The following is a 27239-nucleotide window of genomic DNA, read 5'->3' on the forward strand; positions in this document are numbered from 1 at the left end:
GTATTTGGTCCCAAAACAAAAAGTTTTGCCCATTCGCTGTTAACATGAATACGCCCGGTTACGTCATAAATATGGTCCACTATTCGCCAAACCGAAGTCAATCAACAAACGTCATTATCCCAGAAATCCTTGCGAGAAACTAGAAGTTATATATACGAAGTCCCTCCTGTCCCATCGTCAGTCGATACCTGAAATGTCTAAACGAGACCCTTGTCGGCTCACCCTAAAGAAATCCTAAAGTCGTACGGAGATTATTTTAAATCGAACCCTTTATTTTTCATTCGACACTTTTATTTTTATTCATTTGATACCTTTATTTTTCATCAAGTTGAATATTTTAACCCCTAGAAGAAGAGAGCGCGCGAATTATTAAATCGCGAGAGAAAAATAAAAACATAATTAACCCTTAAATCGCGAAAGAGAAAAAAAAAGATCCTGAAGAAAAACCCTTAAATCGAGAAGAAGAAAAAAGATCCTGAACCTCTATGAAGAATATGGAAGAGGAGCTACTTGGCGTAAGAAATTAAAAAAAAACTTGAAACTATTGATTAACTGGCTTGAAACTATTGTTAAAGAACTTAGATTATGGTTGACGGATTGATTCATTTTAAAAAATCTTAACTTTCCATTTTTGAACATTATTTTTTAGTGCATAATTGCACGCTTTTAACCTAACAAACCCCTAAATTTAATTTTTAAAATCTTAAAGGCTGTAGGAGGTAATCCTATTGAGGAGCCATTTCAAAGACGTTATAAATTGCAAACCTGCCTTAGATGTAAGTTTAATTGTCTTGCTCAATTTCTTATTTTTTACCCCTATAAAAGTTTGTGAAAATTTATGAATAAGATTGAATATTATGTTGAATATTAAAATTTGAATTCGAATCTATTTTTACTCTCACTTGACAAATACCAACAACCGCGGTCACTTTTGATTCAGAAATTTTATAAGCCCCTCGTTTCCGCTAAAAAGGCCTTAACCCCGCACAACTGACTGCATTCTAACATCTAGTCTAGCGTTTGCGAGGATGAATCATCAGTGAAAAAAGAGATAGGTGTTTGCCTTATACTTAACCCCTCTAATAAGAATCAAACACTCCACCTTAACCCCATAAGATCTTAAAGAGCATAAAGAAAAGGCTTATACTATGTTTTCCGAAGAAGTGGTTCCCGCCTTATGTGTCCACAGTCACGCGAAAATTTTGAGCCCCCTTAGCCATTCCAACCCCTCCATTTATTCCTGAAATGGGCCATACAATTTGTACGGAATTGGGCTCTGATTCTCGAATATTGTCTGGAAATGGGCATCCTCGATTTTTGTGACCCAACATTAGAAGAGTTTCACGGGCAAATGTTTAACATTGGAATTTAAAACAGGTTTCTTAGTGAAATACTTACCCTTTCTTTCTAAGAAAGAATTCTACCATTCACTCACTTTTCACTTATACTAAACACCATAAGTCTATTATGTAAGGTCCCCATAAGTCAGAAACAAAGTCAATTTAAGTCAATAGCAAATGCCCCTAATGAAGGAAGCAGGTAAGGAAATTTCATCGCCCCCTGTCGGACTCTGGAGGTACCACAAAGCGGAGCTGACGTAATCGAATTTCTTATTGCGCATGTCTTAGTCTTAAAAAAGAGAGTATAGGGGAGCGCAGTACCGAGGCATTTCCGTCGGAGACATTAAATGGTATCGTAGGTGGCGCGAATGAGCCGGAAACTCCCTCGTACCACTAGTATAATTTAGGGGCAACATCGTAATTTAGCCTTGTGGAGCGGGGGAGTTTCAACTCCTCCCCTATACTCTCTTTGGTCTTAAAGATTGAATCGTAGGCAGGTTTAAAAATGGCGGCGGCCAGGAATGGAGCTGGGAGGTATTAGCCTAAACTAAAGTAGTATTAAATGAAGAAGCGCATTTAATTAACACATAAAGAGGTAGAATGTATTCAAGGTTAGTAGAAAACAATTTGCACGAAAAGTATCTAGATTATCTATTAGATTATCCTCTTAACACCGTTAAAGATGTTTAATCTGAACATTGCCTTGCCATTTAAAGTCTTATCAAGAAAATCTGCCAGATCCATTACTTCAGTCAGTTAAAGGGGCTAACCGGCGCTGTTGGGGTGAAGTCCGCCCTTAGTTCAGGGGGAAAACACCCAGCTCTTTGGCCATAAGAAATGGCGCCACCGTCGCGGTGGGCGGGTAAGCAATATGCTAACCAACAGTTTGACCCCCCCCTTCACCCCAGCATCTTCGGCCAGCCCCTTTAACTGAAAGTGTAGCTTGTTTTCATCTTGTAACTTAAGTTAATCCTCCACGTAAAGATGATAGTGACCGCTTTTATTTGTCTCCGCCGTTATATTTAAAGTATGTGACATGATTTTACTAAATAAACAGCAATGTCAACGGTACCCGCCACCATTCCCCAATTGGTGAAAAAGTTGAAAGTCCTATCCTAACTTCCGGTATAAGCAAACAGCCTAGGAATTATAGATGGCGCTTTTATCGTACCCGCCAAATTTTCAAAATGTTAATACGAGTACAATGCCGGTAGTATAGGACCTAATTGGGGACTCATACTTATGGGGACCTTACATAATAGACTTATGTAAACACTTGTGACTCGACCGAAACACGTTCGTAGATTTCGAAATTTTAACCTGTTTATCCGTGTTAGAATCAGCCGAAATCAGAAGCGTTCGGGAAAAGGTATAAATATAACCTGAGGTTGACCTAAAAATATATATCGTTTTGTCGTTTATATACTAGAGTGAAAAAGTCGAGGGCTCGGACGTTCGGCATTTTAGTGTACGGGATTTTGAGATTTCAAGATTTTGCCCCAGATTTTGAGATTCTGACTAAGATTTTAGAAATCTGGATATCTAGTCCAAGATTTTAAGATTTCGGGATTTTAAGGGAGATTTTCAGATTTCGAAGAAGATTTCGGGATTTTGTTCAGGATTTTCAGATTTTGAAGGATATTTTTAGATTTCGAGGAGATTTTCAGATATTTGATGAAATTTTAGGAATTTGCAGGGGATATCAAGATTTACTATTAACTTCCGGTGTTCAAAGAATATTTCGAGACTTTGAAATGTAGGTTTAGGTTTTAGACTTTAAATTTGTTTTAATTTACCGTAATGAATACTGGAGAAAAATCGAGAAAAACTAATTTGTAATACAGAACTCTTACATAGCGTAGGAGCCAAAAAAGCGAGATGCAGTGTCTTCCTCTCTTAAATAGATGCAAAACGTGTATTGTAAGCGTGGAGATTTTCAGATTTTGATATTTTAGGGTGAGATTTCGAGATTTTACGTTATGATTTCGAGATTTCTAGATTTTAATGTGAGATTTCGGGATTTTCAGATTTTAAAATAGGAATTTTGGGATTTTTAGATTTTAACGTGAGATTTTGGAATTTTTAGATTTTGACGTGAAATGACGTGAAATTTCGGGATTTCGAGATTTTCGAGAGAAATTTCAAACAGATTTCAAACGAACTCTACGGGATTTTGACAAACGTCCGACCCCTCGGAAAAAGTCATTAACTAAATGACTTTTAGTTAATATAACATTAATTTTCTCATCTAAATTAATATAATGGTCCCTAAATATTAGAACCACGGCGATAGATAATAGAAAAGGGTCATAAAAATTCAAATAGTTGTTTACGAAATTTATATTTATAGAAGAAAAGTCTACTTACAAATGCAAATTCTCATTAAAGGCCGGCCGCTTTATCGATATGCTTCGCAGTATTAAAATAAAAATGCATTTATGCAAAATCCTTAATTCTCTTGCAGAATCAAAAAGAGCGAGAAATTAGAAATTCATACAGATATTGCAATTTGAAATTTAGTTTAATCGATATGAGAAATTAAGTTTAATCGATATGAGAAATTAAGTTTAATCGATATGAGTAATTAAGTTTAATCGATATGAGTAATTAAGTTTAATCGTAATGAGTAATTAAGTTTAATCGTAATGAGTAATTAAGTTTAATCGTAATGAGTAATTAAGTTTAATCGTAATGAGTAATTAAGTTTAATCGTAATGAGTAATTAAGTTTAATCGTAATGAGTAATTAAGTTTAATCGTAATGAGTAATTAAGTTTAATCGTAATGAGTAATTAAGTTTAATCGTAATGAGTAATTAAGTTTAATCGTAATGAGTAATTAAGTTTAATCGTAATGAGTAATTAAGTTTAATCGTAATGAGTAATTAAGTTTAATCGTAATGAGTAATTAAGTTTAATCGTAATGAGTAATTAAGTTTAATCGTAATGAGTAATTAAGTTTAATCGTAATGAGTAATTAAGTTTAATCGTAATGAGTAATTAAGTTTAATCGTAATGAGTAATTAAGTTTAATCGTAATGAGTAATTAAGTTTAATCGTAATGAGTAATTAAGTTTAATCGTAATGAGTAATTAAGTTTAATCGTAATGAGTAATTAAGTTTAATCGTAATGAGTAATTAAGTTTAATCGTAATGAGTAATTAAGTTTAATCGTAATGAGTAATTAAGTTTAATCGTAATGAGTAATTAAGTTTAATCGTAATGAGTAATTAAGTTTAATCGTAATGAGTAATTAAGTTTAATCGTAATGAGTAATTAAGTTTAATCGTAATGAGTAATTAAGTTTAATCGTAATGAGTAATTAAGTTTAATCGTAATGAGTAATTAAGTTTAATCGTAATGAGTAATTAAGTTTAATCGTAATGAGTAATTAAGTTTAATCGTAATGAGTAATTAAGTTTAATCGTAATGAGTAATTAAGTTTAATCGTAATGAGTAATTAAGTTTAATCGTAATGAGTAATTAAGTTTAATCGTAATGAGTAATTAAGTTTAATCGTAATGAGTAATTAAGTTTAATCGTAATGAGTAATTAAGTTTAATCGTAATGATTAATTAAGTTTAATCGTAATGAGTAATTAAGTTTAATCGTAATGAGTAATTAAGTTTAATCGTAATGAGTAATTAAGTTTAATCGTAATGAGTAATTAAGTTTAATCGTAATGAGTAATTAAGTTTAATCGTAATGAGTAATTAAGTTTAATCGTAATGAGTAATTAAGTTTAATCGTAATGAGTAATTAAGTTTAATCGTAATGAGTAATTAAGTTTAATCGTAATGAGTAATTAAGTTTAATCGTAATGAGTAATTAAGTTTAATCGTAATGAGTAATTAAGTTTAATCGTAATGAGTAATTAAGTTTAATCGTAATGAGTAATTAAGTTTAATCGTAATGAGTAATTAAGTTTAATCGATATGACTAATTAAGTTTAATCGATATGACTAATTAAGTTTAATCGATATGACTAATTAAGTTTAATCGATATGACTAATTAAGTTTAATCGATATGACTAATTAAGTTTAATCGATATGACTAATTAAGTTTAATCGATATGACTAATTAAGTTTAATCGATATGACTAATTAAGTTTAATCGATATGACTAATTAAGTTTAATCGATATGACTAATTAAGTTTAATCGATATGACTAATTAAGTTTAATCGATATGACTAATTAAGTTTAATCGATATGACTAATTAAGCTTAATCGATATGACTAATTAAGTTTAATCGATATGACTAATTAAGTTTAATCGATATGACTAATTAAGTTTAATCGACATGAGAAATTAAGTTTAATCGATATGACCAAATAAGTGCAATCGTATGAAAAATTAAGTGCAATCGTATGATAAATTAAGTTTAATCGATATGATAAATTAAGTTTAATCGATATGATAAATTAAGTTTAATCGATATGATAAATTAAGTTTAATCGATATGATAAATTAAGTTTAACCGATATGAGAAATTAAGGCAAAGAGAGAAGGCAAATAAAAATCGGTGTTCACGCAACAAACAATACCAAAAAAAATATTAAACAGTTAAATGTTTTGTCACAAAAGTAACGAGCGACGTAAAAATTGGAATGTTTAAAAGCCGTTAAGTTATAATCGATGGGCAAAAAACTTCTAACTTCTCTCCTTAAATGTTATTCGCGTCTTCCAAGAAATTTAAGAAAAAACTGTAGAAAAAAAAGACAACCCACATTAGAACTCATATTTCACAAAACCTGAGCTCTGGGTTTTTACGAGCCAAAGAAACTAGTAACTATCTTTTACAGCGCATTTGCCAAATTTTATATTTATAATTCTATATTACCAAAGACGGCACTTTGACACGGCTCTGACAATGCCTCCTACAATGCTGCCGGCAACAGAGCAGGTCAAATTAATACCAACTCACGATGTGGTTAAAAAGACAGTAAAAATAAAATATGAAAGTAACATGGAAATGATGGGGGAAAATTTACTTGGTGGAATATATTTTCACAAAAATCCATAAATGTGGGAAACCCTTTTTTCGTGTATCAAGATAAGTAAGCCAAGCACGCATTTACAACATTAAAGTTCTTAATTAAGGTTCTTTATGTAAAGCGTCGATATTCTTTCCATATATGGCCGTGATGTGAGAGAATCGTTTATAGCAGTGTTCAAAGCTTAAGATCACGACACTGCAGCTCAATTCTCAGGGCCGTCGAGAGAGGGGGGCAATTCGGTCCTTTTCCCGGGGCCCGGCCGGGCCTCAATCGTTGCTAATTCTAGTGGATAATTATTGTGCAAATTTAAATATAATACTAAGACAATACACAGAATGGAAACTCATCCTAATGAACGTATGATAAAATATACGTGACAAAATGAACAAAGAGTAAATTTCAGCCATATTTTTGGTCGAAATAAGTACCAGCGATAATAAGAAATGAGTAGACATGAATGGTAAAGAGCCTTGGGAAAGAGGGATTTTATTATTTTGATTATTCAAGAGGATGAGCCGTCGTAAGTGCTACAGTTCAAATGTACGTTATGTAGAATCTTAAGAATAACACAAAGTGTGAACGTTTTGTCCAACACATTTAAATATGTTCCATATTGGATATAAACAGGGGTGGATTCACCCCTGATATAAATGAATTTTTTTCTGGCTGTGTAGTCTTCAAATCCATTCAAATTGCCCATACTTTTTCCAAGTCACGAGCGTTCTTCCTAAGGCACATTGGTCACGAACAAGGGTTTATTCCACATTTGTAAATGGCCGGAACGAAGCAAACAACTTTAGCGGGAGAAAGGACCACTCTTCACATAAAGTTCGCAATAAGTTATTATTTATGTAGAATTGTGCAGGTGCAATACAGTTAAGAATGGAGAAATTTAATAGATTGTTACATACACAGTTTCGGCCTATTCATTACAGAAGACGAGGAAATATATATGGTTTTTGTCCAACTGGTTCAACAATGTAAACCCATCTATTCACACATGTGTTTTCTACGTTTATGTTCTATCAAATGAGTCTTCTGGGTACATTCATAGTCACACCGATCACATTTTAAGGGTTTTTCACCGCTATGAATGAGTTTATGTCTGATCAAATTATTCATCTGAGTGCATCCATAGTCACACCGATCACACTTGAAGGGTTTTTCACCATTGTGAATGCGTTTGTGTGTGATCAAATTATCCCCGCGAATACAAGCATATTCGCACTGATCACATTTGAAGGGTTTTTCACCAGTGTGAATGCGTTCATGTGTGATCAAATGAGCCTTCCACGTACTTGCATATTCACACCGATCACATTTGAAAAGTTTTTCACCGCTATGAACGCGTAGATGTTTGGTCAAAGAACCCCTGTCCGTGCTGTAATATTCGCACTGATCGCATTTGAAGGATTTTTCATCACTGTGAATGCGTTGATGTCTGATCAAATCACTCTTCATTGTGCTGGTGTAGTCACACTGATCACATTTGAAGGGTTTTTCAGCACTGTGAATGCGTAGTAGATGTGACTTCAAATCATTCTTCCGACTGAATCTATATTCGCACCAATCACATTTGAAGGGTTTTTCTCCACTGTGAATGCGTAGATGTACTGTCAAAGCGCAATTCCGCGTACTTGCAAAGTCACACTGATCACACTTGAAGGGTCTTTCACCAGTGTGAATGCGTTGATGTGTGATCAAAGAACTCTTCTGTGTACTTGCAAAGTCACACTGATGACACTTGAACGGTTTTTCACCGCTATGAATCCGTTGATGTTTGATGAAATCGCACTTATGCTTGCATGTATAGTCACATTGTTCACATTTGAAGCGTTTTCCTTCATTACCTTTTCTAATGCGACGTTGTAAGCCCCGTTTATAATCAGTTGAATATTTGAACCCGGTTTTACGATTCTTCTTCAATTTCTCTATAGAAAATATAAAAACCACAAACATCATTTATAATTTAGCATCAAAAATACGAACTTCATAAAAAAAAGGTAGTGCGTACGAAAATGCAGCGTTACAGAAAAAAAGGTGTGTTGATCAAAGGCGTTAGTCGATGAGTAAACGAGTATTTCAACAAAAAGGGGATGAAGATCAACCTTGGCTCGAAACCCGAAAGGTTGTACTTTTAACTTTTCTTTTCTCTCAAATTAATTTTCATTCAATAGTTTTAAGACAGGTTAATCAGAACTTATTGCAAGATGAAACTTATGTTTAAGTATGTAGGACTGGTTTAATTACAAAAATACGAGGGTGGTATAATATGCTTATGGTAGAACTGTGCAGGCGCAATTCATAAAAACGATAATGCGAAGTTATACGAGTAACAATTGCTAAGATAAGTAATGGCGTTGATCATGTGCATCTGCGTACGCTTTAAGCAGTATAACTACACAAAAGTGATGCCACTGTTATTAAAGGGGCTTGCCGGCGCTGTTGGGGGGGAGACCGCCCTTAGTTCAGGGGGAAAACACCCAGCTCTTTGGCCATAATCAATGGCTCCACCGTCGCGGTGGGCGGGTAAGCAATATGCTAACCAACAGTTTGACCCCCCTTCACCCCAACAGCTCCGGCCAGCCACTTTAAGTATGTACAACAATAACAAGTGAAAATGAGAATAAATTAGAGGCTTTTCGCCCAAGATTAGTTTTCATCTTAATCTAAAGCGTAATAAGGTCCAAAAATTAAACACTGATTTTCCTGCAGGGAGTTCGTGTCTCCGTCATTCGCGATTTTCGGAATATGATAAAAATACATTACAATTGTTAAGCGACCTCCGAGCAGTTAAATGGAATACGCTATTAGGCTATATACCGAGAAGTCGGAAATATGACTACTCATACTAGGTACTGAAGACTATTAAAGCATAAAATGTTTTACCTGTAATTTCCGAACGAGACGATGAGGTTTTACCTTCTGGAATCTTTGGAGTGACACCTTCTAATGTCTCCGAGTTGGACACCGAACTATTATTTCCAACTTCAATCGGAACTTCGGGTAAATCGCTTTCCAAAGAGACGGAGGGCAATTCTGAGAGTTCAATTGGGTTGCGTTCTACTTCAGGAACATGCACTGGCACACACAATGAGCTCAGATCGACAAAAAGCTCCATACTTTCATTTTGTCTATCAGTTTCCTCGGCACCTGTCAAGGCCTTTTTGGATTGGTTATCATCAACATCACTTTCTAGGGCTGTTTCTAGTGAATCGCCTTCCACATTTGCATCCAAATGTTTTTCGACTTCAACATTCAATTCACGAACACGAAATTTCTGCGATGTAGTTGTATTAACCTCAGTTTCTCCCTCTGTCGACACACTTTGCGATTTAAGAAGAGAGTCATTAACGTTAATATTGTTCTCAAGAGGTTCTCGTGGCGAATCGCTCTCCGTGTTCGTATCAGGAGACATTTCGAATTGATTTTCGACCTTAATTTTAGCTGAAGGCGCATTTTGAGGCAAACTGTAATCGTAATTCGGTTTAGGGACACACGGATTCGTATTTCGCTTTATAAACCCCATATTTTCAGGATTTATTGAGGCAATTGCAATTTCTGTGTTTGTATTGTAAACCTCCGGAACATATTGAGGTTCAAAAACAAGTGATTCTTGAATAATATCTTCTTTATCCAGAATGCCTTGGACACTGTGCATAACAATAGGAAGGGATAACTCCTGGACATTAATTTCCAAATCATTTTCAACGGGTTCAGTTTTCACGTATTCATTATTATCTAATTGATGTATTCCACTTTTTTCCTTTTTTTTTAAACAATTAACAATAACTTTCATTCTTAAAGTAATTCTCTTTCCTATTGACTATGAAAGTGAAGGATGTTGCATACCATCAGATCTTTAATTCTCCTTTCCAAGTCTTTAATGACCCTATTGAGTCTTTCAACTTCGTCTATTTTCTTATTTATCGTTAATGTTGTTTTCACTCTCTCTTTTTCCAAGTTTGAAATTAAGACATTACACTAAATAAAATGAGATTCCATTACAAATTAACAATCTACGGACTTTCTTTGGCTGAAAGTATTTTAAAGGGGCAAGGAGGGACAAGCAAGAAAAAGGGGAAACCAATGACACACAAGAAGGGGATCAGTAACAAAGGTAATCTTTAATAACGACGGACATTCTACCAATCCCCTTGGACTAGAGCCTTTATTTAAGAGACAACAGATTCGACAACTTATCCTGTGCATATAAAATTGGCTATGATCCCAAAAGGGTCTCATATTTTTGTGCTTAATTTCACACTACAAAAAAGCTCCCCCATGCTTTGAAAAATACCTCGGCTTCCAGTTTCGTAACTCGATCATCTCTAGCTTTAACTTCATTGATTAGATCATCTTTGCTTAAGTGATCATAGTTACATTCTTCCTCGTAGTCCATTTCCTAAAAACCAAGTATTCGTAATTTTCAGATTGTCTAAAACAAAAGGAATATTGCAATAATTTCACAAATACCTTTTTAATTGCCAACCTTTGAAGATTTACTAAACTCATTTCGGAATTTTGTAAAGAGAGTTTGTAGGATTGTAAATTATCCCTAAAATAAAATAATTTTTCAAAATGAAGGTAAATCAAAAACGAACAAATACATGGTAGCTTTCGCTATCATGGCTAAAGCGAGTAGTCCACTAAGCCTTGTGAAACCGTACCGTTAACGTAACGTCACATATCCAAATACGAACAGAACCCCATCTGAAAGCGTTTCTTAAACGATGCTTTCGGACTTAGGTAATGGGCGCCCTCTTTCGGATGATTTACGAACTTAATACAGTAACGATACGGTTTCGCAAGGCTAAGTGGACTACTTGCTTAAGAAACACATGGCAAAGCTTAACTAGTTCAAAAGATTGTGATAATTATCGCTGCAATTTTGTTCAAGAGCTATTTCTGAAACCTTAGTGTGACGTCACCCACGCTATTTGCCCATAAAATCTAAGAATTACCAAACATGGCCGCCCACTGGCACTGCCAAAGTCAATCGTGTGACGTTTTACCTAGGTACTGACGTCACAATTGAGATAGCTCTATTCCTCAACCCCATTTTTGCTAGGTGTGGTTATATTTCCAGACCTAGCCTTGTGCTGATGATTTGTGTGTATGTATGTTTGTGGCCGGGGTACGCCATGAACAAGTGTGGCTAGAAACCGATTAAGACAATATCCGCTACCACGTTGAAGCTCGTAATGTGAAAGAATTGCAAAAAAATAAATAAAAGTACTTTAGTTCCTTCTTGGCTCTATGTTATGAGTTAACAGTAATTTTCCGACTTCGGACGGAAACAAGTTGTTTTGGACTTTAGTTAAGAAAAGATCGTCTTCCAGCCCTTGGAAGTATTGGGAAAGAAAGAACATTGGTATCGTCAGAATTCACCCGGTTAGATTGCGGTAACCCTCAAGTTTAGGGTTAATTTGATTGACGACTGCGAAGCCGAAGTCTTGGAACGCCTACTTAGGGAAATATTTTCTTTATAGACCGGTTTTTTGGGTTGGGGGGAAAATATTTACTTTGTAAAAGATATACTGGCTTTACGATTATGATCTGTAAGTGTGTATGTTTGTGGTTTGTCTATTTAGGCTGGATAGAACAAGGGACCTTTTCAGTTAGATGTGGTTGGTAAGACAATGTACCCCAACCGTTGGGCCATCTCGAATATTACCTTAGTGAGTTTCAAAACATGAATACTGTACTACATTAGCACATACGAAACCAACACGCCCTCCCCACCCCAAACTAATAGAGCTATGTCAGTTGAAGGGGGCAAACGTCACAGTTGGGCCTGCCAATAAACGGAGCCGGTTTTTACCCTCCCTCCGTGCGGGCCGCTGAAGAACTCTATGCTAAATTTCCCGCACAATACGGCTCCTAGGCGGGGACTGGCGAAACCACGCCTCAAAAGCTCTCCTTTCCCCGCGAACTGAAATAGCTCTATAGGGAGAGGGCAAACCCATTCTTGCCACGTCATAGGCTTATATCTCTTACCTCGATTCCATCCCCCTAACGGGGGAATTTCAGTATCGCGCCTACAAACGCTCCCCTAGGTAGAGGTATAAATTGACGTCGGATGTTCTTTCCCTCCCTGACAAACGCCCTCTCCCTATACGTAAATATTTTTACGTGTCTTGTATGAATACAGCAAAGCGCTTCATTCCTAGTTACGACTTACGAGGCAGTAGCTCCTGGTAGTCGTTTACTTTTCTTTCTATGTTTATTATATGTAAAATTGGATGAAAAAAATTATGGTGCAAAAATTTTTCGGCGCAAATTATTATTTAAAAAGTTACAAGCGTTTAAGTCTTTGGCTTACGCAAAGGCTTAGAGGTCCATGTCGTTGGCTACAAAAGCAATTATAAGTAGAAAAAGGACCATACACGTATGGGAGTCACAAATTAAGATCTCTGCAGACGAAAATAACCAATTAATTAGCTGGCACCTTTTCCAAAATATTCTTCTATTAATTAGCTGGCACCTTTTCCTAAATATTCTCCTATTAATTAGCTGGCGCCTTTTCCTAAGTATTCTCCTATTAATTAGCCTGCACCTTTTCCTAAGTATTCTCCTATTAATTAGCCTGCACCTTTTCCAAAATATTCTCCTATTAATTAGCTGGCACCTTTTCCAAAATATTCTCCTATTAATTAGCCTGCACCTTTTCCAAAATATTCTCCTATTAATTAGCTGGCACCTTTTCCAAAATATTCTCCTATTAATTGGCTGCCACCTTTTCCAAATTATTCTCCTATTAATTAGCTGACACCTTTTCCAAAATATTCTCCTATTAATTAGCTGCCACCTTGTCCAAAATATTTATATATTAGGTTTGGTTAGGTTTAGTTTTGTTATGCTAGGTTTGGTTTGGTTATTTTCGTCTGCAGAGATCTTAATTGGTGACTCCTATACGTGTATGGTCCTTTATCCACTTATAATTGTTTTTTTAGCTAATGGCATGGATCCCTAAGCCTTTCAGTCGCGCCGCCAGCAGCTGGAAAATTTTGGCCTACTTGGAGGGCCTCCAAATTTTTAAAAACGTGCCTATAGAGGCCTTCAAATAAAATTTCATAGTTTATATTTCTATCTGTAAAAATCTAACACCACATCACACACCTGTTTGACATATTCGCTACACTACGCTTTTGTTATGTTCAAGAGAGCATTTTCAAAACCCGTTTTCTTTATATTCTAAAGAACAAGATCCCCCGCTAAAGTGTTGACCATTGACCCCCAGGTTACACCTCTCTTGCATAGAAACTAGAAAGGACACTAGTCGGAAATTCCCCTCCCTACCTAAAAACGGTAGGCGGCATGCGTCGCGGTGAGGAATAAAATTTTCCAACTCTAAACTAGTATCAAGAACACCCAAGATTATACGAGAGTAACTTTTTTTTGGGTGTACCTTGTATGAGCAGTTCCCGGTAGAGCGGTTCTCGAAATACCATCCGCAATTCAAAAAAACAGCGGTGTTGTTCAAAACTGCTGTTTTAGAAATAGCGGTGGTTGTGTTGAGTTTCGAGCATTTCTTAACAATACAGTTATATTCGCTGGTTTCAAAAACTACGTTTTTCTGCCATCATTTAATCAGTAATGTGACCTACTAACCGATCGTGTTTTTGAATTTTTTTGAAGTACACTTAAATATTGTACTATTCTTCAGGCTGTATGAGTTTACATTTCTCATACCAGGATAGAAAAATAATTCGAGAAAGCTTATTTTACTTCGAAAGTAGATAATTGTAAACAGTAAACAGTAATTTTTGGAAAATGCATATTATTATTTGGGAAGTAAGTCAATGAAGATAAACAACAATACTTTGGAAAAGGCGTAACATTGTTACATTATTTCCAAAATATTACTAACCTAAGTCTAACCAAACGAAACAAAACGTAAAAACCCAACCTGATTTAATACTGTTTAGTTGAAATAATCAACTTTAACCTAACCAAATTATCCATATCTAAACTAGTTCTATTTGAGTTCATTTAACCCAGCTGGGCCAGCTAAGCTTACACCATAATAAACAACTATCGTTTTTCGCATATCTCTTTTACTGCTCTTTAAAGAACTGCTGTAACGGTACGCTGCGTTTAAGAGAACCGCTGTTGTTGTAACGGATAAACTGCCATTTCGGGAAACCGCTATTTATTGAACTGCTGTTATGAGGACCAATATTATGAAATCCACTCATACGGGAATCGCTCATGTGAGAGCTTCCAGTTACGAGTATTTATTGCCAATGAAAGATGGCTTTCGGGATCTAGTGAAATGTTATATTGTTTTTTGTGTATTCCCGTAGCCAATACAGTTTAAGAAAGAAGTTTCAGTTCCCTGAATAGAATTGGAACACGATTACGTACTACAATGGGGGAGGAAAGATTATCAGACCTGGCCATACTTTTAATTAACCGAGATCAATCTAACTAAATAAGAGACTATCCTATCTTAGTGGTCCATGAATTCGGAAAAGCTTCGAAAAGAATTTCATTCTTTGACTAAATTTATAAGAAGGGTCGCTGGGACACGGTTGCCAAAAACTCCGTACTCTTAATAATCTCACAAAAAAAGGAAATACTGAAATCTAATCCTTAAATCTGGAGATATTCGTCAAAATCCTGAAACATATTCCAAAATTATGCATGATAAATTTTCAAAACAAAAGGGAGGGGCCTCTAGATCATGCTGTGCCTACGCGAGAAATAATCCTGGCGGCGCTACTGAAGCCTTTGCACACGCCAAAGAATTAAACGCTTGTAACTTTTTAAATAATCATTTGCGCCGAAAAATTTTTGCGCCATAATTTTTTTCATCCAATATTACATATAATAAACATAAAAACAAAAGAGATCTGCTACCAGGAGGCTAGAAGGAAAAGTCGCGCGGGACACAGGACAAAAAAAAATACCGATGATGGAGAAAATACTATGGATAGATACATATTGAATATCCTTTAACTCTGAAAATGGGATGTAGGAGCTATAAAAATCTCTTAGAAAGTCACGTTTATTGGTTAACAGACGCAAGTTATTGCTCATTGGGTAGGTTAGATCATAATACAAGTGTAATGTAGTAAGGTAGTAGCTCCCAGCTGGTTCAATAGTGGAAGTAAAAGTAATAAAATACAGTTAAAAGGTCGTTGACTATTATTATTATTATTGTTTTATTTTATTAATTTATTTTTTCTATTTTATTTTTGAAATTCAGCTTAGTAATTTTCGTTTGGGACTTGCGCGAAGTATAAAAAAGGCTAGAAGTGACTTCGTTGAGGAATGAGATTCCAAGGAAGATGTTAATGAGGAATTAAGTTCGTTAAATTTAAAGGGACTAATATCGTCTGGGAATTGTTTCAAGTAGTTGTCAATGATCAATATTACACTAAATGTCTATTATGAGAGCAATAAATTAACAGAAAGTGTGAAAATACTAGAAAATCAATTCCTAATTACTCGATAAATACTCGAAACAAATTTTTCAACTACTCGATACTCGATTCGAGTACTCGAGACTCGGCTCGATACTCGATAAGGGAAAATTTCAATACTCGAGACTCGACTCGAAACCAAAATTTCAAGGCTCGCACAGCCCTAACAAAGTTACACGAGTGGCTAAATGTGCGCCTCTTTCAATTTGCCCAATATTGTTGAAATTGCGGCAATAAACAAGCTAATCAGCAATAATTTGGAAAGGTAGCAGTATTCAGGGAATTAAAACATATCCACTTTAGGGAATTTATTCTATGGGTTACGGTTTGGATCCGTTACATGCCTTGTTGACATCCAAGTTGCATTATATTCATTACTTACCAGCTTAAACGTTCGACCATAACTCGACATTCTTTAACTAATTCCATCACTCTTTCTACAGTTTCCCTGTTAAGGTAATATACGTAACATCTTAAAAATAATAAAAATATGGCCATAAACAAAGACTTAGTGTCACCGTCACTAATATACATTCTTACTTACCAGTCAGGGCTGATGAAGTTGGGAACACTTTTCTGGAAAACACTATCTAAAACTAAATTTCCTTTTGACCAACTTTGACTGAATTACCCCGAATTCTAAAATGGTAGAAATCCTCCTATGCGTCGTCTGCTAAAAGATTATAACGACTTTTGGCTTCGACTTTTGCTTCGACTCTTCGGGGTAAAATAGTGATGGCGTTTTCCTTTGGGCAGATTTTTTACTGCCGGAGGCGCTCGAGAAACCTTTGCGTATTCCAATGGTTTAAGCTCAGTAGTGATGAGACGCGGTGCATGCTCCATTGGTAAAATTAGCCTTGAACTCCCAGCGCCATGCCAGCACTACTGGGCTACGTTCAGTAACTGCTAGCGTACGCAGCGCTGCGCGCATCGGAGACCGATTTTTTTACTGTACGGTTTTTCGCACTTCCGGTTTCTACGTCACGCTACGCATCGATGTGACACAGATTGCAGCGGCTGGAAGAGCAGGTTTTTTCGATGCGAATCGGATTTATGACGTCAATAATTGAAGTTCAACACGGCGAGAAATCCAGTCCAAAGCCACTAGCGAAACGATAACACATTTTTTACCTCTCCGTGTGACGTAGTCCAGGAGAGGTTCTGTAACGGCCGTGTCTGTGTGTCTGTCTGTGTGTCTGTCCGTTGTTACACCCACGTGACCGCGTTCGCAGTTTGCGAATCGGAGCAAACGTGTTCGCCATTTCCGAACTGCTTTCACAGTCACGGAAATGGCTCCTATACTTGAGTTCTCACACCACCATCTTCTGGTCTTTGTCCATCCCACACGGACACCAGTCTCTTCTTACTGGCTTCTAATCACGACCATCTTTTGGTCTTCGTCCATCCCACACGGACACCAGTCTGTTCTTACTGGCTTCTAACACCACCATCCACTAGTCTTCCGTCTATTCCACATAGACACCAATCTGTAGAGGGGTTGCTTCTACTCCATTATCATCGTTTGGTTTTAGGATATACGCGGCGATCAGCTAGGGTTACGAGAAACGTCTAAGGTGGGATCGCCACCAAAGGTTTTCGCAATTGCGCTTTTTCCTTACAATTATGATGGAAACGAATCGTATATATACCCCAAAATTTGAAGAAAGCGGGCAAGAGGGGTACCCTTCACTTTAAACGTCAATATTAGCAAAGTTTGAGATGATAATAGGTATAACTTTATTTTAAACGATTTAACTATTATTAATGTTAATTATTGAAGATTAAAATAATTTAAAAGAATTATATTTATTTAAATATTAAAGATAAACCTCTCGTGCAAAGAGAGAGATTATCATCGCCTCCTATATCTACCAAGGCCCGTGCATGCGATATATTTCCTTCATTGCCTCCTATATCTATCAAGGCCCGTGAATTTCGATATACTTTTCAAAACAACAACCAAAATGGGAAGCTCCTCTCAGAAACATAATCATTTCTTTTCTCTGTATAATGAAATGAAAATATGGATAATATTGCGCTCCTTCTTTAATGGTATGAATCCTTGCCTGTCTATTAATATTTTACGAAGGAGTAATACGTTTTTAGCGAAGTCTAGAGAGGATAAACATAAGCGAGATTGTTTCGGAAAAAAAATACTGCTTCCACTAATGGGTTTATACTCCTTGTTACTGTTGTATAGAGTAATCATGATAAAAGCTTAAAAAATTACGAGAGGACAGACCTTTTTAATCCTCTTGTTTTATTCTTAATAAGAATATAAAACATTTATTTTGAATCAAAAAATATTTTTTGGTGCTAAGATTGCTTTAAAAAAATCTAAACGGTTGGGCATTGGTAAAAAAGACAAATGATATTTTTCAAATCAAATGAGATAACGCCGACCTAGTTGAAAATTGCCGTTTTTTATTCGCGGGAGCCATTCTTAATGAGAATTTCGATGCTAGTAGGTTGTCAATAGCCCTTTTCGCATGTCGGAGGGTAAAAGTGGGGGAAAATGCGAGGCGCATGCGTGTTAGTAACAACGTGGATAAAATAGCAGACTACGGTCTTAGCCTCCGCGTATTTCCTCATTATTTTAGATGCATCAACTTTGCCATTAAATTTGATCATTTTCAATACATTTTCTTGATTTTTTTCTTAGAAATTTGGAAAAAAAGTGTAATAAAATTCATTTAAGCCAGCGGTTTTTTAGTTAGTTCAATTTTGTAGCATTGTTCAATAATTTTTTTCATACGATTCTTAAGCCTTTGCACCTGCCTGGATGCTGTGTTGTGGTAGTGGGTGGGATGCAAGAATCAGTCGTATAAAGTAAAGAGGGATGGTAAAACAGTGGAAATTAAATTTCACATAATTGTTGTGAAAAGGAGAACGAGTTATAAATCGAAAATGTTGGAACTCCAAATATGGGGATATGTAACATGCATTTCGTTAGTGTGTATCGGACCCTGGTCGGGAATCGGCGGCCCTCGCGGGGAAAGCGCTCTTTTTTTGAGGGGTTGCTCTCGTGGTTTTGCCCGGCGCTGCTTGGATACCGACATTATTTATGTAGCCGACACTAAGCCTTGGTTATTAAGGGAAATATTTTCGATATTAGCATTTTTTAAAGCTTCAATGAGCATGTGTTTTCGCCAGTAGGATTTAAATATAATTCCCATATTTTTACAAACTTCTTTAAGTTCCAATATTTTTAGTTTAATACAGTTTAGATTCAAATTTACTCCGTTATCTACAATCCCAGCTATTTCCCCGTAGGCCGACGGCGTCGTCTGCTATTTTATCCACGACGCACGACAAGCGCATGCGTGCATAAAATTACGAAAAGGGCTATTAAACTACCGGTATATTATTGTTGTTGGAAATTGGATATTAAGTCAAATTAAGTGGTTGTAAAGATCCAGCAGGTTTTTGCCGCTTCTTTTTGTGAGTATTTGATTTTTGTATGTAAAATGGAGGAAGATAATGTTGAGAGTAAGGATGAAATGCGGAAGCGCAAAGCGCGGGAAAGGATGAGGGCAAAAAGGTCGACGTTTTCATTGGATACTTAAGTTTATATAATCTTTTCGACACGGAGAGGTAATATTTTGGTTTTCCCAACTTATCTTTTATAGATCTTTTCAAATGAACTGGAATTAAGGTTATTTCCGATTTATCATCATTAGATAGTTCATTTAATAACAAAAATAACAGTTTTCTCCTCAATCCAAAATCTCTAGCAGACGCCATCATGGAAAGTATCATCAAACGCAACAGAGAGAGAAAAAAAAACGTTCAGTGACGTCTGACGTCACTCTGACGTAGCGTTCGGAAAAAAACACATCGGTAGCGGTAACGGCTTTTTCCGATTTCCAGTTAACACGGCAATAATAATTCGAAACATGGCGCTTGATTCCAACGCTGCCTAACGTGGCCCTTACGTGGTCTCTCAGAAGCTCCATTATTAAAGATACGTAATAGAAGACTTGCCTGAAACGCAGACATCGCTAAGATTTTACCGAAACACCGCGCCCGCTGACAAATTGAAGCGATTTATAGTTCCTGACAACAGTGACGATTCAAGTTCTGAACAGTAAGAGGATGAAGAGTTAGAACGAGACGAGAACGGGAAACATTTAAAAGCAAAAACTAATGTAATACGAACAACCCTAAAGAACGATAAGACGAAGAACATTCCCACGATGAACGAATCCGAGTCACTTCCGCCAACTGAAGTAGAAGTGCGAACAAGCCTAACGAGGCCTAAAAGACAGGTGAAACGGCCAAGACACTTACAAGAATATTATTTGAATTTTTAATTGTAAAAGAAACAGAAATGACGTTGCAAATCTTAATTTCTACATTACTATTGTGTACCAAACATATTTTTGAATTTAATTCGAGTAACAATTAATTAATAAGTTTCAAAAAACCGGGAGGTTAATAGTAACGGATGGCCGAATAATAACGTTTTCATATACTTTTACCATATTTTATTTTCGTTATATTTTTTGTACGAGTTTGTAACGCCCGGAAAAAAAGGAACGAAGGTAGAGGGCGAAACCGTTTTCAGAGTAGGTACGAGGGGACCAATGAGATAGATAGAGTTCCAATTCAAATCGGCTTACCGCGATACACATTGTTTTTATCAAGCAAGTTTATCAAAACATGACAGCGCCACCTGTGAGCCTCTAGCGGAACTAATTACAACTTTTACTCGCTTATTTTCAATCAGAAACATCGTTATGATTTTTATTTCATCTATTTATTAGATTACAAGTTGGGAAAACCAAAATATTACCTCTCCGTGTCGAGAAGATTATATAACCTTAAGTATCCAATGAAAACGTCGACCTTTTTGCCCTCATCCTTTCCCGCGCTTTGCGCTTCCGCATTTCATCCTTACTCTCAACATTATCTTCCTCCATTTTACATACAAAAATCAAATACTCACAAAAAGAAGTGGCAAAAACCTGCTGGCTCTTTACAACCACCTAATTTGACTTAATATCCAATTTCCAACAACAATAATATACCGGTAGTTTAATTGACAACCTACTAGCATCGAAATTCTCATTAAGAATGGCTCCCGCAGATAAAAAAGGGCAATTTTCAACTAGGTGGGCGTTATCTCATTAGATTTGAAAAATATCATTTCTCTTTTTTACCAATGCCTAACCGTTTGGATTTTTTTAAAGCAATCTTAGCACCAAAAATATTTTTTGATACAAAATAAATGTTTTATATTCTTATTAAGAATAGAACAAGAGGATAAAAAAGGTCTGTCCTCTCGTAATTTTTTAAGCTTTTATCATGATTACTCTATACAACAGTAACAAGGAGTATAAACCCATTAGTGGAAGCAGTATTTTTTTCCGAAACAATCTCGCTTATGTTTATCCTCTCTAGACTTCGCTAAAAACGTATTACTCCTACGTAAAATATTAATAAACAGGCAAGGGTTCATACCATTAAAGGAGCGCAATATTATCCATATTTTCATTTCATATACAGAGAAAAGAAATTATTATGTTTCTGAGAGGAGCTTCCCATTTTTGTTGTTGTTTTGAAAAATATATCGCAATGCACGGGCCTTGATATTTATAGGAGGCAATGAATGAAATATATCACAATGCACGTGCCTTGATAGATATAGGAGGCAATGAATGAAATATATCACAATGCACGGGCCTTGATAGATATAGGAGGCAATGAAGGAAATATATCGCATGCACGGGCCTTGGTAGATATAGGAGGCAATGATAATCTCTCTTTGCACGAGAGGTTTATCTTTAATATTTAAATAAATATAACTATTTTTAATTATTTTAATCTTCAATAATTAACATTAATAATAGTTAAATCGTTTAAAATAAAGTTATACCTATTATCTTCTCAAACTTTGCTAATATTGACGTTTAAAGTGAAGGGTACCCCTCTTCCCGCTTTCTTCAAATTTTGGGGTATATATACGATTCGTTTCCATTATAATAGTAAGGAAAAAGCGCAATTGCGAAAACCTTCGGTGGTCGATCCCACATTAGGGAAGCTAGACGTTTCTCGTAACCCTAGCTGATCGCCGCGTATATCCTAAAACCAAACGATGATAATGGAGTAGAAGCCAATGATACAGATTGGTGTCTATGTGGAATAGACGGAAGACCAGTGGATGGTGGTGTTAGAAGCCAGTGTAAGTGCAGACGGGTGTCAATGTGGAATTGACAAAGAACAGAAGATGGTGGTGATTAGAAGCCAGTAAGAACAGACTAGTGTCCGTGTGGGATGGACAAAGACCAGAAGATGGTGGTGTGAGAACTCAAGTAGAGGAGCCATTTCCGTGACTGTGAAAGCAGTTCGGAAATGGCGAACACGTTTGCTCCGATACGCAAACTGCGAACGCGGTCACGTGGGTGTAACAACGGACAGACAGACACACAGACAGACACGGCCGTTACAGAACCTCTCCTGGACTACGTCACACGGAGAGGTAAAAAAGGACTAGAGTTTTTACCTCTCCGAGTGACGTATGTCACGGAGAGGTATTACACCGGCCGTGTCTGTCTGTCTGTCTGTCTGTCAGACCCCACGTGACCGCGTTCGCAGTTTGCGTATTAGAGCAAACAAATACCCGATTTCCGGAACGCGTTCGCGGTTCACGGAAATTTGGCCATTCATCTACCAACACCAGTCTTTACTAACTGGCTTCTAAGGACCACAATCTGCTAGTCTTTGTCCATCCCACATGGACACTAGTCTGTACTTGCGAGCTTCCAAGCACAACCATCTTCTGTTCTTCGTCAATTTCACCTTGACACCAGCTTCTATGCACCACCATCTTCAGGTCTTTGTCCATTCCACATGGACGCCAGTCAGTCCATTCTGGCTTCTTTACCTTCGTCATCGTTTGGTTTCAAGATATACGCGGCGATCGGCTAGGGTTACGAGAAACGTCTAGCCTCCCAATGGCAGGGCTTCCACCATCGGTTCACGCGAAAGCGTTTTTATCTATTATTGGTTTCAAGATATACGCGGCGATCGGCTAGGGTTACGAGAAACGTCTAGCCTCCCAATGGCAGGGCTTCCACCATCGGTCCACGCGAATGCGTTTTTATCTATTATTATAATGGGAACGAATCGTATATATACCCTAAAATTTGAAGAAAGCGGGCAGGAGGGGCACCCTTCACTTTAAACGTCAATATTAGCAAAGTTTCGAAAGCTAATAGGAACAACTTTATTTTAAACGATTTAACTATTTTTAAAGTTATTTACTGGCGATTAAAATAATTAATATCATTTATATTTAATTAATTATTTAAGATAAACTTATTTCTACGTACTGACACAAGTGAGAGTTAATATAGAACGAGTAATGAAGATTGCATCTGAATCGAAACACTACACGCATATCAAAGTTAATATAAAGCGAGTAGGATGAAAAGATCTCTTACAAAACGATAGCATTTTCTTTTTGCAGAATATTAAATGGAAATACTTAAATATTTTTCGGCATTACGATTCATTTAGTAGTTGTGTAGGTATAAAGCTCTGTTTCATCTCAATATTCCAAGAACATCTTTTGATATTAACATTTAAAATTTGGTGTTTACTTTTTAATTCATCTTTACTACATTTATATATAGTGTAAACGTAACTTTAAGCTTCCTTAAATAATAAGGATGTTAATACTTCATTTCTCCATACGTGTTGAAACGACTGGATTTATGAGATAAGAATTGACCTTGTTTCATGTCCTCTTATAGGAGGTCTTAACGGTTCAGAGTGAGCCGAAAGTTAAATACACATTTAAGTGATAAATATTAGGTCCTCATTAGAATTATTGAGGATACGCAGGAAATTATTAAACGCTTTAGACTTTACAAATGATCATGGCAATATCTCGCCGATTAGAACTATGTATTTCCGGTTTGTCTCATTGGCTGGCGGATCTGTGTTTGGAAAGTAAATTCGTCTCGGCTCGGAGAGGTTTATTTTGGTTTCCCAACTTGTTATTATTTAACTTGCTTATTTTTACCTCTCCGAGTGGCGTATGTCACGGAGAGGTTCTAATTTCGACGTGTCTGTGTGTGTGTGTGTGTCTGTCTGTTGTTATTGACTTACACCCCAGGGGACCGCGTTCGCAGTTTCCGAATCGAAGCAAATGTGTTCGCTATTTCCAGACCGCAATCACAGTTCCCGGAAAATTCAAAACTTGAGGCTATCCACAATTCAACTAGTCACTATTATTTCATCTGACTAGTCAATTGTCCATTCCACATGAACACCAATCTGTATTCATTGGCTTCTAACACCACCATCTTCTGGGCGTTGTTTTTGTCTATCCCACATAGACACCAGTCTGTACTTACTGACTTTTAACACCACCATCTTCTGGTCATTATTCCCACATGGACACCAGTCTGTACTTACTGGCTTCTAACACCACTATCTTCTGGTCTTTGCATTGTCCAACCCACATGGACACCAGTCTGTACACCTGGCTTCTACACCACCATCTTCTGGTCTTTGTTTTTGTCCATCTCACATGGACACCAGTCTGCACACCTGGCTTCTACACCACCATCTTCTGGTCATTGTTTTTGTCCATCCCACATGGACACCAGTCCACAGTGTTCTAAAACCAGCGTTTTGACGACAAAATTAATTTTACCTGAAATACTAAACATATATATATATTCCTGTATATATTCCAACGTAGAATCTGAAAATATACATTTAATGTCGGTATCTGCCACCAGGGGGCCGATCATAAGCCTTAAGGAAATTTGAATAAATTCTTTTTCCTAAGCATGTGATTATCCGTGTTATTGGCTATATTAAATTTTGATAAGTGTCATGGTCACAGTTTTGACAGAATCGAAGATTAAAAACAGATTTTAAGGGAAAATATGCGATTTTGAAGACCGTTTCTCCCAAAATGGTGCAACTGGTTGCAAAATGTTTTAACTGTATTCGCTTAAGAATTATTTGGAGAATAACTTGCAATTTACCAAACACCGCTATCGCTTTCGATTCAAAAGATAAACTCAATTTTACCAATTAAAGAAAAATGCTTTAATTGTTCTATTAGTTGCTCGGTTTTGATCACCTTGTTTTATTCCTACCCTATACTTCAGGGGGAAAAATACTACTTTTCACCCTAACAATGAGTGACCCTTAGTGTCGTCTGTTAATAGAGGCAAATATTTTGGCATCAAATAGCAAAAACTATATTTATTTGCACAAAAAGATATTGCACATCAAATTGATCATGTAGGCTTTATACGTCTGTAAGTACATCGTTTCATTCGTTTTCATTCTCCAACTCGGTATCATTGTATAACTCTTCCGACTCTGAGTACGCGTTATTTTCAGTGATTTCATTATCAATAATGTTGCGTTCTGGTAGCTCTTCGAGAAGTTCGAGCAAAGAAATAACATCTCGCGGTAGTGGTTTGTTCCTTAGGTTTTTCTTTCTTTGGACAAGAGAGTAGTTTGAAATTATTGGGTCAGAAGAATCAAGCGATCTATTGAATATGTCTTGCAAGTTGTCCTTACGACTTGTTTTCCTTGCGTGAAATTCTCTATAATGTCGGTACAGTTTATTCCTTGATTCTGCTGCTTGCTCACTAAGCATACCCAGTGGTAGAGTTGCGGTGTTTACTATATCTTTACCATGGACAAGTAGTTTGTGAAGGCTAACGGGCATATAATACCAACCATACGTTTCGACATACTTTAGAAGTAACTCTGTGCAGTATTGACCAAACCTTTCTCCATTTATTGGTAACCCGCATGAAATTGTGACTAGAATGACATGAAGCTGTTCTACTAACCAAAGTTCTATTCCCAGAATATGAGCAAACGATCTTTGATTATGTTTGTCAAAAGCTCTCCGAGCCGTATTCCCGTCATTTGACGAGCCACTCCCACCAGGTTTGGGAAAGTCTACTCTTAGTGCCAGTTCGCGTTTTAGTTTTTCCTGTATTAGACCTTTTCACACTTATGGCCGCGCATGAGCAGTTGCAAGTTTGTTGCCATGAGTTTTACACTTCAATGGAGTTAACGTGTAAAATAAACTACGATGGACGTGTTTTAGAACGTTTTGTAATTTAATATTAAAATAAAATGCCTAGTATTTAAACCGAGAAAGTAAAATTAAAACCGTGTTAAGAAACAAACAGTTTTTAAGTTCTAATGGAAACGGTGCATTGATAATAGTTGGTTAAAACTCACTAAGCCTCGGCGACCGTATGGGATCGACGCTTCATCGGCGGACATCGCCGATGCCGTGCCCGAAAGCGCCGCGTATAACACGCTCGTAAGCCTTGGCGCCCAATTTGGTCTGTAGAATATTATAAACTACCCCAATTTAACGTCTATTGATTGAATTCGATAAAATTTCACCAAGGAACTTGAATTTATACTTTTACAACCATTAATACAACACTTTTTTATAAAAATAAACTCAAATGCCTAACTAGTAAGGTAAAAGCAATGGTTACATAAATACGACTGGCAACAAACATTCTTTCTGCGCATGCTCACCTCTCGAGAATTTTACCCCCTTTTCACCCTCGCTCTAAGTGTGAAAAGGTCTTTTCCAATTTTCGTTTTTGAAAGATGGCATTTTTCATGGGTCCGTCCACACGCCAACATTTTAAACCCTCACAGTTGCGATAACCAAGGTGAAGACAAAACTCAAGACATCTTATCCAGGCGTGTAAAGGACTTCCATACTTCAAGGTCTCTGGTTTGGGAATAAACTTGTTGACAAGTATCTTATTGAACTGAGAAGGAGTAGTAGTACAGGGTAAATACGCATTTTTTGGCCAAAGAAAGGAACTAAATATGACCAAGCTGAAAATTTCAGAATCCAAAGAGCTTATGGTCCTAATAAACGTCCCAAAAGTCCCCAAGCCTCCGGTGCCGGCTTTCGCCGCCATATTGGAAAATGGCCGCCATACCGGATGTTTCCATATCTCGAGATCTAATAGACCGATTTACATCACGTTTGTTTTAAACGATGTCTTATGACGATTACAATCCAAATAAATCCAATTTTGTAGCCCTTACATTATTATTACAGAGGTGTTCACGCTTATCATGGAAAAAAAATTCAAAAATATTTAGCTTTCCAAAATTCTTAAATGTTAAACGTATTTTAATTTTTTCTAAAATCATCGTTATTTACATTTGTTTACGCTTAATCATACTAAGTTTTCCGTTTGAAAATCGATCAAATTAATCTCGAGATTTATTGAATCGTTTGAGACCCCACGCACATTTCGGCGCGTAGTAATTTAAGCCTGGTAGCCGTTCATGGAACTGCATGGCGCCTCAAGCGTTATCGATTTTTTTCGCTTCAGTGTGGATTTTCAGTTTTAGTTTCTGTTTCTAATTTCCCAATAGAGTAAGCTATGTCTAACGCATCACTATTTTTTTAAAAGTACTTGAAAAATATTTAATTTAAACT

General features: G+C 36.5%; 1 protein-coding gene and 1 long non-coding RNA gene across 3 annotated transcripts in view; one reads left to right on the plus strand and one right to left on the minus strand.

The window, feature by feature from the left end:
• The first annotated feature begins 382 nt into the window (after positions 1-382).
• The window catches only part of LOC149679196 (uncharacterized), a 39921-nt gene continuing 13064 nt past the window's right edge, over positions 383-27239 (plus strand). Inside the window, exons 1-2 of one of the 2 annotated variants that reach the window (XR_016365705.1) lie at positions 383-515; positions 710-776. This is a non-coding gene — a long non-coding RNA (uncharacterized LOC149679196). Of the gene's footprint in view, positions 516-709; positions 890-27239 lie in introns of those variants that run through there. The other variant, XR_016365704.1, reaches the window with a different exon arrangement.
• Positions 6132-16303, minus strand: LOC149679197 (uncharacterized). The gene is made up of 7 exons (XM_089834828.1): positions 16152-16303; positions 10815-10896; positions 10639-10743; positions 10191-10322; positions 9462-10104; positions 9228-9377; positions 6132-8269 (listed from the first exon to the last, which is right to left on the minus strand). Exons 1-7 carry the CDS (start codon positions 16301-16303, stop codon positions 7329-7331), a joined length of 2205 nt encoding a protein of 734 aa, XP_089690954.1. The 3' UTR covers positions 6132-7328.

The sequence above is a fragment of the Phalangium opilio genome, unplaced genomic scaffold (assembly GCF_054372755.1).
Source record: "Phalangium opilio isolate 3A_F unplaced genomic scaffold, DU_Popi_V2 ptg000041l_1, whole genome shotgun sequence".
NCBI lineage: Eukaryota > Metazoa > Arthropoda > Arachnida > Opiliones > Phalangiidae > Phalangium > Phalangium opilio.

What these genes read in the sequence shown, in the direction of transcription:
- LOC149679197 (XM_089834828.1), bottom strand. Translation starts at nt 16,303, where the DNA reads ATGTATATTAGTGACGGTGACACTAAGTCTTTGTTTATGGCCATATTT. An exon ending in ATGGTCGAACGTTTAAGCTG is followed by an intron (nt 10,897 to 16,151) that starts GTAAGTAATGAA and finishes ATTTTATTTTAG; the next exon opens with GGATAATTTACAATCCTACA. An exon ending in AAAGGTTGGCAATTAAAAAG is followed by an intron (nt 10,744 to 10,814) that starts GTATTTGTGAAA and finishes CTTGGTTTTTAG; the next exon opens with GAAATGGACTACGAGGAAGA.